The sequence below is a fragment of the Mycteria americana genome, chromosome 9, assembly GCF_035582795.1.
Source record: "Mycteria americana isolate JAX WOST 10 ecotype Jacksonville Zoo and Gardens chromosome 9, USCA_MyAme_1.0, whole genome shotgun sequence".
In the NCBI taxonomy this organism is placed as follows: Eukaryota; Metazoa; Chordata; class Aves; order Ciconiiformes; family Ciconiidae; genus Mycteria; species Mycteria americana.
Genome location: NC_134373.1, coordinates 41490548 through 41504426, shown reverse-complemented (window position 1 = coordinate 41504426; position 13879 = coordinate 41490548). Strand labels below are relative to the sequence as shown.

The 13879-nt window shown below is 37.4% G+C and overlaps 1 protein-coding gene across 2 annotated transcripts in view; it reads right to left on the bottom strand.

Moving 5' to 3' along the window:
* Positions 1–13879, bottom strand: part of ACVR2A (activin A receptor type 2A) — a 70434-nt gene that overhangs the window by 13233 nt on the left and 43322 nt on the right. For both annotated transcript variants that reach the window (XM_075512246.1, XM_075512247.1), the window contains one exon: positions 105–248. In XM_075512246.1, coding sequence (XP_075368361.1) covers positions 105–248 — 144 coding nt within the window. The remainder of the gene's footprint in view (positions 1–104; positions 249–13879) is intronic.

Genomic DNA, 13879 nt, shown 5'->3' with positions numbered 1-13879 from the left:
ATATTGAAAATTCTCTAAAATAAAAGCCTCTTATTGTGACTAGAAAAGCTGGTTTAACATTACGACACTACAAGCAACACAGGGCACTAAGAACTTCTGCTTACCTGAATAGGGAATATTTTGACTGCAACATACTCATTTAGTAGTTGAGCTTTCCATACGCATCCAAATCTTCCCCTAGCTTTGATCTCTAGTAACTGCAACGGCTTCAAACCCATCAACGGTGAAGGTGGTGGTGGTCCTGGATCCTGAAATCAGGTTAAAACCATTAATTAGTTTTGCTATTATACATGCTATCTATGACGATAGCACTAGAAATAAAGGCTTGTAAACTGAAAGAGACTTGGTATCATATACCCACCCCCCCCTTGCAACAAATTCCCCTATCAAACCAGAAACAAAACAGTAACCCTTCTCCACAGGAAAGAAAAATGACATTGTAAAACATGCTCAGAATTAATGTGCAAGCGACAGCATAACAACAGCTACAGTATAAATCTGTCTAACCAGATGTAAAAGCACAGCAGAAATTAAGGAATAAAGATAATCAAGCTTTACTTTTTACTTTTTTTAAGTGATAGAATTGAAATGAGCACCTTTGATACATTTAAGGGGGGTTTTTTTTTGTTTGTTTGACATGTGTGACTTGCTTAATCCTTTCATTCAATGGCCTGGTGACTTGACTCTACACAGCCACAAAGTCCATTTCCATGGGACTAACCCTGCATCTCCTCAGCCATCAGCCGGGAAGCAGAAGACGTCTACATCAGTAATTTGGTTGGGGCCAGCAGTGCAGAGCTGAAGTAAATCCCCTCACTGTCTGCAGTTACCACATACTGGTTCAGTTCTCATAAGCCACTGAGCTGATACCAGTACAGCTCTACTTCCAAAACTCCACTGCTTACTGGGGACATAAGGTTGCAAACCAGGACGTAGGCAAGCCACGCCACTGCAAGGTCTTCTAGGACGTAACTAATGTTTTTTCATTCAGAAACCACTGAACCGCATGTATAGTGCGGATGTTTGGCATAGGAAACCAAGCATCACCATCTCCACCGTCAGCCCTCCAAGCCACATGAAGGGCGGTGTGCGGAGCCACAGCACCAGTGCTTCAACCTGCTGACCCACTTCTACTGTCCTCTTCTCTCCAATCTACCATGTTAGATTAGCTTGTACCTATGTAAGCTTCTTCTCCCTACCAGGAACAAATGCATCGGACCCATTTACATATGCCTCTGCATCAAAGAATATTACCCTATGCACAGAGCCAGAGAAACATGATCTCTTCTGTCTGATCCCTGTTTTCTCCAGGAAAATAAGTCAAGTTCTGGTTTGTAGTGGTCACTAAGCAGAATTACCAGTACTGTCACCACGAGAAACAGCTCCACCTTCCTCTCACACACCCCCAAATTAGTTTAAACCACGGCTTGTTCCTCAGTCCAAATTACTACAGAGAACTGCAAATGCCAATGCCAGCGGTGATAGCATGGGGCAGACTGCTAGACCACAGATGGGAAGAGGGTGAACGGCTGCTTTTAGTGGCAGTGCAGGTCTATGGAGACCACAAAATGGTACTGCAAGTCTCAATAGTGCATATGAAAGGAATAAACATACAAATGAAAGTTAGGTATCGCTTTTAAGTTATATCCACACTGCAGAATACAACCAAAACACCCCCTAAAGTCTATTGTTCAAAACAACCTCCATAACATACTCTTTGCTTCTCTATTTTTCCCCCCAAAGTCACAGCTGTAATGCTGTTTTAAAGAGAAAGAATGAAAAACACTGGAGTAGTTGCTTCTACAAAACAAATGAGAGTACTCAATAGTTAAGTATTTGAGCACTTCAGTCAGCAACATAGAAGTCTTGTGCATGTTAAAGACATTTTCTGAACAACTCTGGTTTTAAGTATACTTTGCTATTGTGAGAATGGAGGCAAGTGCTTCTGTATCCAACACAAGTTTCGAGTAGTTTAAGCACAGGAATGAATAACCATTCTCTTGTTTCTTATTAAGCAACAAATACATCCTTCAAAAAGAACAAGTATCACAGAGAGACAGATTTATAGCAATTTAAATAAACTCTAACCTAATTCCACAAATTAATAATTGTAAAAGAAAATATAATGTTTGAAATTCAAATTAGAGACCCCCATTCAATACTACCCTGAAAAAAGTATGAAAACATTTTGCGAATATGACAGTGACAGATGCTTGAAGTTGTTACATCAAAATTGCTGGGTTTAAACTGGACAAACAACAATACAGAAAATGAAGTTTAAGAGTTAAGCTTTCCCTCCCCTGCTGTCTTTCATTCAATGCCAAAGCCATTTATGAATATTTCAGGCACCAGGGAAATCACTGTCCTCAATTTGTAATACTTACAGTTACAAGTGAAACTAGAAACAAGATGCCCAAATTTACTCACAAAAGCCTACTTTAATTTGTAAAAAAACCCTGCTATTTTTAAGAATCCTGAGCACTGTGCAGCATCTGGGGATTTAACATCAGGCAATCAGGCAAACTTTTTAAAGTTTTGAACCTAGTGACTTGCCTGAATTAAGAGAACAATTTGTGGGAAGTAACCCCAAATCTCACTTTGCTTTAGTGGCTAGAACAACTCCCTTTCCTTTCCATACCCTCCACCCAAAAAAAACCTGTTGGTATTTTGAAGCACACTATGTGAATTTCTTCTCGACCATCAAGCAAATGACAACTTAATACTTCTCAAAGAATTACAGCATCTATCACATGAGAGAGGGCAATAACTCCTCAGTAAAAAGTAGCCAGCAAAAACTGGTGCTTCTTATTTTCACATTAGACCACGATATTTCTCCTATACCTGAATTTCGTATTTCCTAGAAAATCCTGGCATTTCAAAATATTTTCCCCATTACCTTACACAGCAACCTCTTGTGGTTCCCTGCACATTTCCCTTTCATGTTGAAACACTTCTATGAAGCCAAAACTTCCGGCATTCTTATGAAGCAGCAACACACACCCACGCATACAGACCAAAAAAAATCTAATTTAAAATGGAAAGTATAATTGCCTTCTGTTAACATAACTAAAAAGAATAGTTTTCCAGGTTTTTGGTGGGGTTTTTGTTTGTTTGTTTTGTTTTGCCTTTTTTTCCCCCTAAACAACTTTGTTAAAACTCAACAGGCATTTACTCTAAAACTACAGGTACTATTTTTATACAGAAACATTCCTTGACAATATTTTCAACTTGCTCTACTTCTAAGCAAAAATGTTTAACATGCCACAGGCATAATTATTTTTGTATGGCTTTTAAAAATCATCTCTGTGGCGCCAAGGATGATGATATAATGTGAGCAAAGATATAATGTGGATATATTAGTCTAACAGCTTGCCACAGCTGTCAAAAAACAAGGGCCCAGTTTCCCGTTCCCCAGCTTTCCCTCTCCCTTCCCTTGCACCGATTCTGGCACTTGTTTGACCACACAGCAAATCAAGGCAATATGCGGTATTGCCAGGCTTTTATTTATTTTAGAAATCAGGTTAGTTTTCTGATAGTTCAGCAAATTGAATCAGTTTCCAACAAGGTCCAGGTTAACACAAAAAGCACGGCAAGGCAGAGGGAAGCAGGGCTTTCTCTTTTGGGAGCGGCGAGCCACTGGCCTATGTAACTTCATCCCAAGTACTCCACCTTCTCAAAGGCAGGCTCTGTCCTAACCCCGGGGCAGTCAGCAAAGGCAGCGGGAACACTCCTGCTGCACAAGGACCTACTGCCAGATGAAAAGCAGAAGCAGCTACGTCGGCAAAAAGTACTTGAACTGGGTCATCAGATGCATAATACTCAGACAACCGGACTTTACTCTTCCTATAGCTCATAGGCATTGATCATTAAAACCCTAAGTTCGGGCTGTATGTTGATCTCAAAATCATGGACATCTAGTTATGCTGTACACTGTAATGTTTTCAAATCTCAAACAGGGCTTTTCCATTCTGGTTTTTATAGCTGGGAGTTGCAGTCAGCTGTCAGGTAATGCGTACTAGTCACACCAGAAAAAGAACAGAGGGAAAAATATTCATTAAAGAATGGTGACTTCCAGAAACAGGTTTCCCTAAGTGTCTTCAAGAATGGTTCTCAAGATCAGAGAGAAGCTTAACAAACATGAAACTACGAATGCATTAAAAATATGACCAACTGAACGGATTGTTTAAAGACCTGCCCCAACACAGTCCGTCAGCACTCGAGTTTATCTCCAGTCATGTATGTCATACGGCAACTGAATCAGGTGGTTCATCGTGTACAACAAAGGGAAAAAAGACCAATTATCCAAACGGGGTTGTACATAGACACATTTCTCTTTCCTGAGTCCAAGATATAAACAAGTTCTCAAACTTCCAGAGCACGTGCAAGTTTTCCTTGTTAAATGGTGCAGTATTTCCCCCTGGTTACATTTATTCTGCAGCTTATATTGTGAATATGGTTGACAAGTTCTCAGTGAAAGTCTGATGACTATCTTGGTTGTTTCCTCCCCTTCTAGTTTGGGACTGGTTCATTTTCAAACAGATGATCCGTAAAGTTAACATCCAAATACAGTAAGAGGAGCAGAATTCTTAAATATTTTAGTTATTCTAAAATTGACTCTATGATTTGTATCAAACTACGTTTCTTTTAAATGGCGACAATTTTTCTCTTTTTCACCCCACAAAATCCTCAATTTTATCGTACATTGCAAACATATTCCCTAAAGGAATACAAAGTAGTTACTTGTATGCAGGATACTTCAGCTTCTTCCCTAACTGAAATAATGTCATTTGAAGCAAAACAGTAACAGAAATAGAAGGAACTCTGATAATTCTTTACAGATGCAAGATATTCAGGAAAATATTTAAATAGCACCATTCTATTTTCTTCTAAATTACATTTACAAGGCATTTCAGCTATTAATTAGAGACCTATAGAGACAACAGAAATTGAGCATTCGTACTACAACTCACATCTTGACTTTTTCAATATTCAATTTAAAAGCCTGGCAATAATGACCAAGTTTCTGAATTAATAGTTTTCATTTACTTGTAGTTTCACATGAAGTATCCGTAGTTTAATACAAGTAAAAACAACTTCTGGCCAGTGAAAAAGTCGAAGTAGAGGCTTAATAGTGAAAGAGTATTTTTCTTCAGGTGATCTATTTCTCCGAGCTCCTGAATCACACAAAAAAAAACATCACACCACCCAGAATCACAACGTGAAGACCACACACCTCAAACAGGTGTAGGCAGTTCACAGGTGGGAGATGACAACAGACACCCAAAGACAGGACGGAAGCGGGCAGGACATGCTGATTACTTCCAGGGCAACCCTCTACAGCGAGACTCGTGGGCCCTGCCAGCTGGACTGCTCCCACAGCCAGAGACCAAGGCTCCCAGCGAGCGCTGTGCCAGCGGAGCCCTTACCACTGCTCATACCATGTGGCACTAGGGTGGGACTGACAAATGAGCTGGTCTGCAGGTGAAGAACCACAAACTGACTATGCCTGGTGTACTTCATTATCGATCCCTGCGGACATTTAACTCAATAGCCTGAGGAATTACAGTAAGTTTTAAGAAAGCTATGAACAGCAGACTAAATCTGTATTTTTAAACCACGCATGCTTACAAATTTCTTGTCCAAAATACTGAAAAAATTCATACCAAAACAACTTCTTACATGTCCACAGAAAGTTCCATAACCATGAACAAACATCAATGCATCTTACCTCAATCATTATATGAAAGGCGTGCTTGTAGAGAGGGGAAAAAACACAGGCAAAATAAATTACTATTTATACCAAGAATGGGATGAAAAAGCAGCTTATAAGAAAAGAGACAAAATAAATTGTTTGTGAATTAACAACAAAAATATTCATGGGGATAGCAATACTTTCTTGTACTAATAACAGATCATTTAAAATATTAAAAAAAAATCCATCATTGATATGTTAGCAAAGAAAAAATGGGCAAAAAGTTCATTATACAGACCATCACCTGAATTGATATTATTATTAAAACCAGAATTGTCCGTTATAGGTGCATAAACAGTCATGTTACCACAAAACAGTATATAAATACATGCAGAAGATTAAACAAACACAAGTTATGCAAACTTATTCCCCGTTATGCTCACACTGTACAGTAGAGGGCAGCGTTGGATTTTTTAAAATTCACTGTAATTAGTAGCTAGCTGTGGAACATGAAAACTTTTAAATGTCTAAGTTATAGCTAAACCTTATAAACAAATAGGTCATCATATATTAAGTCTGTATTACTAAATTTAATCAATAAATCTGGCATGTTAGAGGTGTAACAAGTGAACTTGAAAACACTATATGCAGCATATATGAAGGGAGATGACAATATTAAAGATTCTTTCAAACAAGTCACATGAGTTTAAAGACTGTGGAATGAAATCCATTATAAAAACCGAAGTCCCAGAGCAGTGTTACTGAAACTTAAAACACATTTTAGTGACACACACTGGTTTGTGCTACTTTCATCTCTTTTTTTATTGAACAATCTCATTGCCACAAGCAGAGAAGCGCTGAGACACCTTCATTCTTCCTCCTGTACTTTTGCCTCAGCCATTTTCTTTGTCCTTTACAATTTGATCAGATAGACATTGCAAGAGCATGAAATTCAAACACTTGAAGTATTCAGCTGCCACATAACAGCAATCATCCTTTTCTTCACCCTTTGTCTTTACATTCTTAGGATGCTACAGAGCGCAGGGCCAACAAGAAGCTTTTCTCTGCACTTGAAAACTGTCTAGCACACACTTAGCATTATCTAAATAATTAATAATAGAAGGGCTGAAGTATTTCTTGAAGGCTAGATTAGTTGGGAGTCAGATTTATAAATACCGTGGTAGAGCTTGCTGCCACTGACAGAGCACTAAAGAGCACTGGAGCCTAACAGCATCAATCCTCCTCTCGCTGTCGGTCAGCAGACCACCGGAGACGAGGATAACACCCACACCAAGAGTCTGAAGCAGATTCTTGAAGGACCTGTACAGCCTGCAAATATTTTGGGGCACTTCATAAGGGGGGAAAAAACCCCAAAACAAACAACACACTAAACAAAACCCCAAACCCTTAAACTGGTTTTCAGAGTAGCTGATCATCTTCACCCTCAAACCTCTGTGAGCTGGTGGTTCCAGTAGAATGACAGCTATTCCACATATACTTAGAAAACTACAAATAAGATTCTGCAGCACAAACTCCACAAACCATGAGCACAGTTACTCGAAGAAGTTCCTCCTCCAAGCCCCCCATATTCCGTTGCCAGAAACGGCAGCCAAGCAAAATAAAAGTACTACTCCATCTGTGAATGTGATAGGGAATGGCTACTGAACAGAGTAATAGAAATACCTGTGTGCACGCGTGTTTATACTGACTTAAGTAGTCAAAGAACAGACAATTAACTGTTAAAAAAAATTAGAAAGCATTGCTTGTATGAAATAGTTATTCAACAAATTCCACAGTCTTTCCTGTGGCTGTAAAAAAAATTATTAGTCATTTTTTCAGGCCTATTTGCTATTAAAATTCTCCAGCTCCTGAGAATTATGTAAATTCTTCAGAAATAAGGAAAAAAGATACATGAATCCAACCTTTTTGCTCTTACCATAATGAGAAACTGCAAACATGAAACTCTTATTTCTCAGACACCTCTCCCATACCCTCTTAAGGGGATCAGCTTCCCCCAAACACTAACAGATTACACATGCATGAAAACTTCCAGAGAGAGATTTATGTACATCATAGACCTTCTGATTTTAAAATCATTGTCCTTCCCTTCGGACTACAGACCACCACCTCAGACTTTTCATTAGAAATGCAAGTATCACCAGTTTAAGCACTGTCAGGCTATTACAGAAATGCAAATATGTGCTTTCTTCTGTCAGGAATTAATACAACTCTTGTATATAAAAACTGGGAGCAAATAACCCCCCACCAAAGTAGCTATCATCTACACAAATGTAAATAAACACGCTAACTTCCTATTTATACTGCCTGAAAACTACTTCTAAAGGTTTTCTCAGGGATTAGGGAAATGATTGCGATATTTGTAACCAATTAGACAAACAAAAACAAGCAGTGTGGTCTCTTCCAAAATTTGGGCTATCCACAATCATATTTTGAAATTCAAACATGTCATATAAATCTTTATAAACATGGTGTTCAAAATAAATGCAAATTACTGTATTGCAAATTAATTGCGCCAATTCCTTCATTTTGTTCCTAACTAGTACCCTAAATATGACACCTGTGTATTCACCCACAGTCCCTCAATCTCTTCGGAGGATGTAAGGCAAGATTAATTACTTTTGTATACCTTGTGAAATGTGTAGTTTTCATCCATTTAGTGATATAAAAGACTACCTGAAAGATGTCAACCTAAAACATTCAGGAGAGCATATCTGAGGATATGCAGCAAACTGGACTTGATTATGGAAAATTATTAAAAAGCTCCTGAAGGTAGAGTACCTGATTGTAGACTTCACCGAGCTCAGTATTTCAGCCCTTCTATGATTGTTCCAAAGCACTGTCTAAGACTATAATCTAAATGCGGTCTTGACAGTATAGATTATTTTGAATATTACTGTTTACAATGAATGAACAGAGAGAAATTCTTCAAGGTAAATTAAATACAGTGCTGCAAGAGCCTTCAGTGTCTTGTCAGTTGATAAATGCGTATATGCCAAGTCAACATTTATGAGACTAAGACACAAAGTACTGCCTACATCCAGCCTTACCAGACGGATACACATCTTCTTGTACCAGCCCCTCAGACCCACTCTGTACAGGCCGACTCCTAAAACTAAACCAACTTTTCAATAAGCCAGGAATAAGGTATAGTATTGAAAGCATTTATAAGACAATGCTCTGCTTGAATCAATGCAAAAGCACAAAGTAACTTGAAGTTCACTATAGAAATCAACTTGAAACTTTTTTAAAGTTTTATTTGTACTTTAATTATAAAGTTTCCTTTAGGCTGCCATTCAGGATGAGATACCTTAAGTCTGGATTTGTATTTTCTTACTTCTTGAAGATTTAACATACATATGGCTGCATTTATGGTTTATTTAAATGGAGATAGCTCATTCTGAAAGCAAATTGAGAAGTCAGGAAAGAACATTAAAAACATTTTTTTTAAAGCTATCAAGATTTAGAACCAAAGTTTTGGACATCTGGTTGTATAACGAGCACGGAGAAAGCATGCATCACTATGTACTTGGTTTTCAATTATTTGTCATACAAATTCTTCCCTCTGTAAAAGATTAAGGAACTTCTATTATTGCAATACCCCATGAATTCTAAAGAGAGAGACACAGTTACAAGCTATTTACCTACTGTAGATTAAGGACTCCTTATCTGTAATAACTTTCCTACTACATTCTCACAGTATCCCTACATTTGTGGTTTATTTTTTCCCTTTAGGACACCATATCATGGTTGTGCCTCACAGTACCACAATCAAAGGATAGCACCAGATCTTTCTCCTGTGTCATTTCAGCTATTGATTAGAATCAATTATAGAAGAAATTCTTTTTAGTCCTGAAGATATGAAATGCAGTATTAGAGAATGTGAAATCATGCACACATCCAGCAGTCCAAATCTTGAGACCATTCAGCTATTCTTTAATACCAACATTGCCACTCATTATACGTTAATCATTCATTAACCCACTAATATGTACCTAACCTTAACTCCTTCCTAGCTAGCCACAAGCTTTAACTCAGTCTTTATCTATTTTTAATTCTTCCTCTTTCTGAGCTCCAGCTTTTCTCTGTTGATCAGTCTCTTTTCCCATTTCATATAAGCAACTGGCTTCTCCTCCATATATTTTTCAAGTAGCTATTAATCTTCCTAGGTTTGGAGTAAGTCCTTGTAAAAACACCTGTCCCTTACTTATTCTTCATTTTTCAAGTGTTATAATGTTTCTATTAAAATATCTACAACAACAAGAAAAGAAAAAAGTGGCTGGAAGACAAAAATGGAAAAAACCTGAACACTTGATTTAATTTATTCATTCTTCTTCAGCAGTCAACTGTAATTTTCCTAGTGTGGCAAAGGGATAAAGATTATCCCAGAAATTGCAAGTGCACCAGGTAGATTATTCTCTAACTTTTAGCACATGAAACACAAAACAACAAATGAAAATCTTTTCCAATGCCAACCATAAAAATTTTCCCATTACTAACTACTTTTTGAAAACAAACCAATCAAGTTACACACACTCACCAAACTTCTTGGCACAGGTCTGGTGGCCTAGACCAGATGTCTGAGGTCAAACGCTGCAGCTAAAAGCAGTGCTTGTTTTGTTAGATGTTCTTTTCCTACTAGTTTCCAACACAGAATTTGTTTTTCCACTGCTACACATGCAGTTGGACCTGCAGTCAGTAGTTCAGAATGTGCCTTGTGTCTGCCACTGCTAGAGATTTTTCTCCTTCCTCATAATTCACCTTACATTATGTGATACTGTTTTCAATTTAGTTTCTTACAGCTGAAACTGAAATACCAAATCCACGACATAGCTACAAAGATCTATTCATACTTGGGTGTCTTCAGGAAGAGATAACACTGAAGAAAGACTATCATGGCATGGTGGTGAAGGGAGCCATACCAAAATTGCCATCAACCAAAATCACAGTGTGGTTTTTTTATGCTCAAAAAACTTTTGAGACAAGAGGGATAAGATCAATATCTCTTTATATTTGATATTGACTGATCTATTTGATTTCACATAGCACATGACTTTGAAGACAAGGGATGTTCTCCATATATATAGGACCAGTGAGGTTCATCCATATGGGGTAAAAAAAACCACCAAGACAACAAACCCAAAATTAAGCACATAAAAGATTATTGTGGTCAATATAGGGAATACTGGGCGAAAAGCTTAAAGGAGGTGCTATATAGGAGGTTAAAAGCAGAAGATGTAGTTGTATTTTTCAACTATGTAATCCTCCTCTCTGAGGAGAGAAAGAAATGGTAATTCCTAGCAACTAAGCTTGCTTTTATGGGCACTCTAATAGACAGGATCTGTCCATTCTGAATTTTTATGTTTCTGATAACACCAAACAGGCCTAGATCAGGGCCTTCTCGTGCTTACTGATTAAAAATATGATGCATCTTTGACCCAAGTAATTTCAAACGTTTCAGAAGAAAGCACAAAAATAGGTTATGAAGACATTATGTGAATCTGTAAAGCTTTTTTACAACCCTCTCAACATATGACTCTCATCTTAAAAACAACACAAAACAAAAAAAGTAACTCTGTGATCCAATAAGATACTCATAACTTGGGCACTCAACAAAAGGTACAAGAGGTTAATCTCTCTTTGCACAGTACGGATGTACAACATTGGGAGCCACAGCTCTATGAACTGATAAAACCCAAAAGTGTTACTTGTGTCAGTTATGCTATAAAATAGGTTATGGTCCTACCTATCAGATGACAGAGTGGTAACACCACAGTTGTAATTAGCATTGACTGACAACTCTGGCCCAAGCTCAAAAGATGTAGAAAATAAATGAGCATAACATCGCAACTGCTTGCCATCCGCATTCGTTATTTCTACCAGGAATATTAGTAGGACACTGTGGGGAAATCTAAACTACACCTAATTTGAGAGTGAAAGCCTTTGTCCGCAAAGACAGTAGTGTTTCATTTTCAGTGTACCTGGTGCTCATGAGTGAAAATTAACTGGGTGAGAGTAACACTTTCTGTAGAAAAATACACAGATTCATATATTTAATACACTAATCCATTTTTTGGTAAATTTGATCAGACATATGAATGTATGTTTGCTGCATATTAAATCAAATACAAGTAAGAAAATGAAATAGTTCTTTCAAACCATTTTACATATACACATATGCATTTAGCAAACTTACATTTGTTAATAACTCATTTAGGAATTTCAGGAGTGACAGATTTTATAACATTTGACAGTCAGCTTTAACGAGATAGCACCCCACACAATAAAGTGAGGCATACAGTTAACAGCACAAACAAGAGACAAAGAAGTATGTAAGCCAAGACTAATGGCAGCGGCACCTCGGAGCACACAGCTCTGCCGTGGCTGTCCCGGGCACACGCCTCGGGACCCACCGGGCACTTCTGACTCTGATACCGGCAAGGAGCGTCTGTCTCGGCAGTTACCCACTCTACTAAGCCCCTTGACCTCTCTACCCAAATACCTGAAAGAAAGCAAGAATGAAACATGTAAGGCGCGAACAAAAATATCTCCTGCTTTCCAATCTTAAACCAAGCATATAAACTAATTCTACTACATGAAATTTTAAAATAATTATCTGTACATTCAAAGGCAATATAAAGTTATGTTAAGCCACACAGCTGCAAACTGAGCTCAGTTTGTTTGGGAACTGCCTGCCTGATAAGTGCATGTACCATAAAACAATTTTACTTTCAAAAGAAAATGAAGTCGTTTGCGTTTTCTCAGATTTGTCCTTTATACTTCACTACAGGTTCAAAGATTTCTTCTAGCATATTTCTTCCTTTTTTTGAAATATTCCAAACAATTTCTTTCCCTTTTGCCCTCTGATTTTTTAATTTACTTATCCCTTCTCCTAATTCTTCCAAAATTTCTCATTCTTCAGTGTTTCCTCATTTTTATCTTTTGCTTATTCCTCATCTATCCTCTAACTTCTACTGAAAAAAAGATTAGTACCAGGGTGTACTGCACCTAAGTACTCCCATTGCCTTCCCAGAATAAATACAGTAAAACGAGATAACCTTTATCTGTATCTCATACAGAAATCCCTGTTTTCTAGTGAGTATCTCTGTATGTCTGATCTACCCTTCTACCATTTGCTACAGAAAGATTTAGAAAAGAATCCATTTGCCTACAAACTCTACTCATCCCCTAATTAGTAAATATAATATTAATATTTACTAGATTAATTGAATAAATATTTAAATGTTTGTTTCGTGGTTATGAAATTACTAATACTTTTCCCTCTCTTCCTGCTTCCTCTGCCTCCTGTTCAAATCAGCTCTAATCAAATTTAAAGTGGGAAATACTGCTCTGCTGCATATGGGAGAATATTTATACATTCTATTTCCATAATAATTTCATTTAGTTTTTCAGGCAGAAGTAGCTTTTCCTGACTTTCCACATCAAACCTTAATGCCTATTCACCACAAGATAAGAAAATGTTATTACACCATAACTAGTTCAAGCACCAACATATACTTATCCCAACAGATACAATCGGAGCATTAACAAAACAGGTTATTACCCTATTTATTAAAAATTTATGACGTGTCCACTCCTGTACCAAACACAAACTATGCAAGAAAAGAACCACAATAAAAAGGAGGAAGAATATCAAAATTCAAGTTCTTGATATCTCACACATATTTAACATTTGCTTGCTTTTCTATCACTTTATCCATTACCTATTTAATTTCTTTAAGTCTAGAAAGGAAATTACATGCTGAAATTATTCACACAGCTAGCAGTTATGAATTTGATCTTACAGTGAAGACTACTAGGTTGATGTAAAGTCCCAAATACATAAAAATTGAGATGGATGAAATAATTATGCTAACAGATTGCATGAAGTTTGAGGATCTGCAATACTTTCTGCAAGGACAGGAAACATACTTTTTTCCTCTAAATTACGTTCTTTTCATTTGGCAAGAACATATGCCCACTGCCTCCCCCCAAATTTTTCTTATCTATTACTATGAAACTGAAACCAAAACGATTTTATTTATCAACCACAGGCAATAATGCTTCCTGGAACACCCTGAAGTCAAGCAGTAACACTGAAAATACCACAGAAGCTGACAGTACAGAGCAAATACATGTAAATCCTTTTAAGATGCAATCCTACCAAAA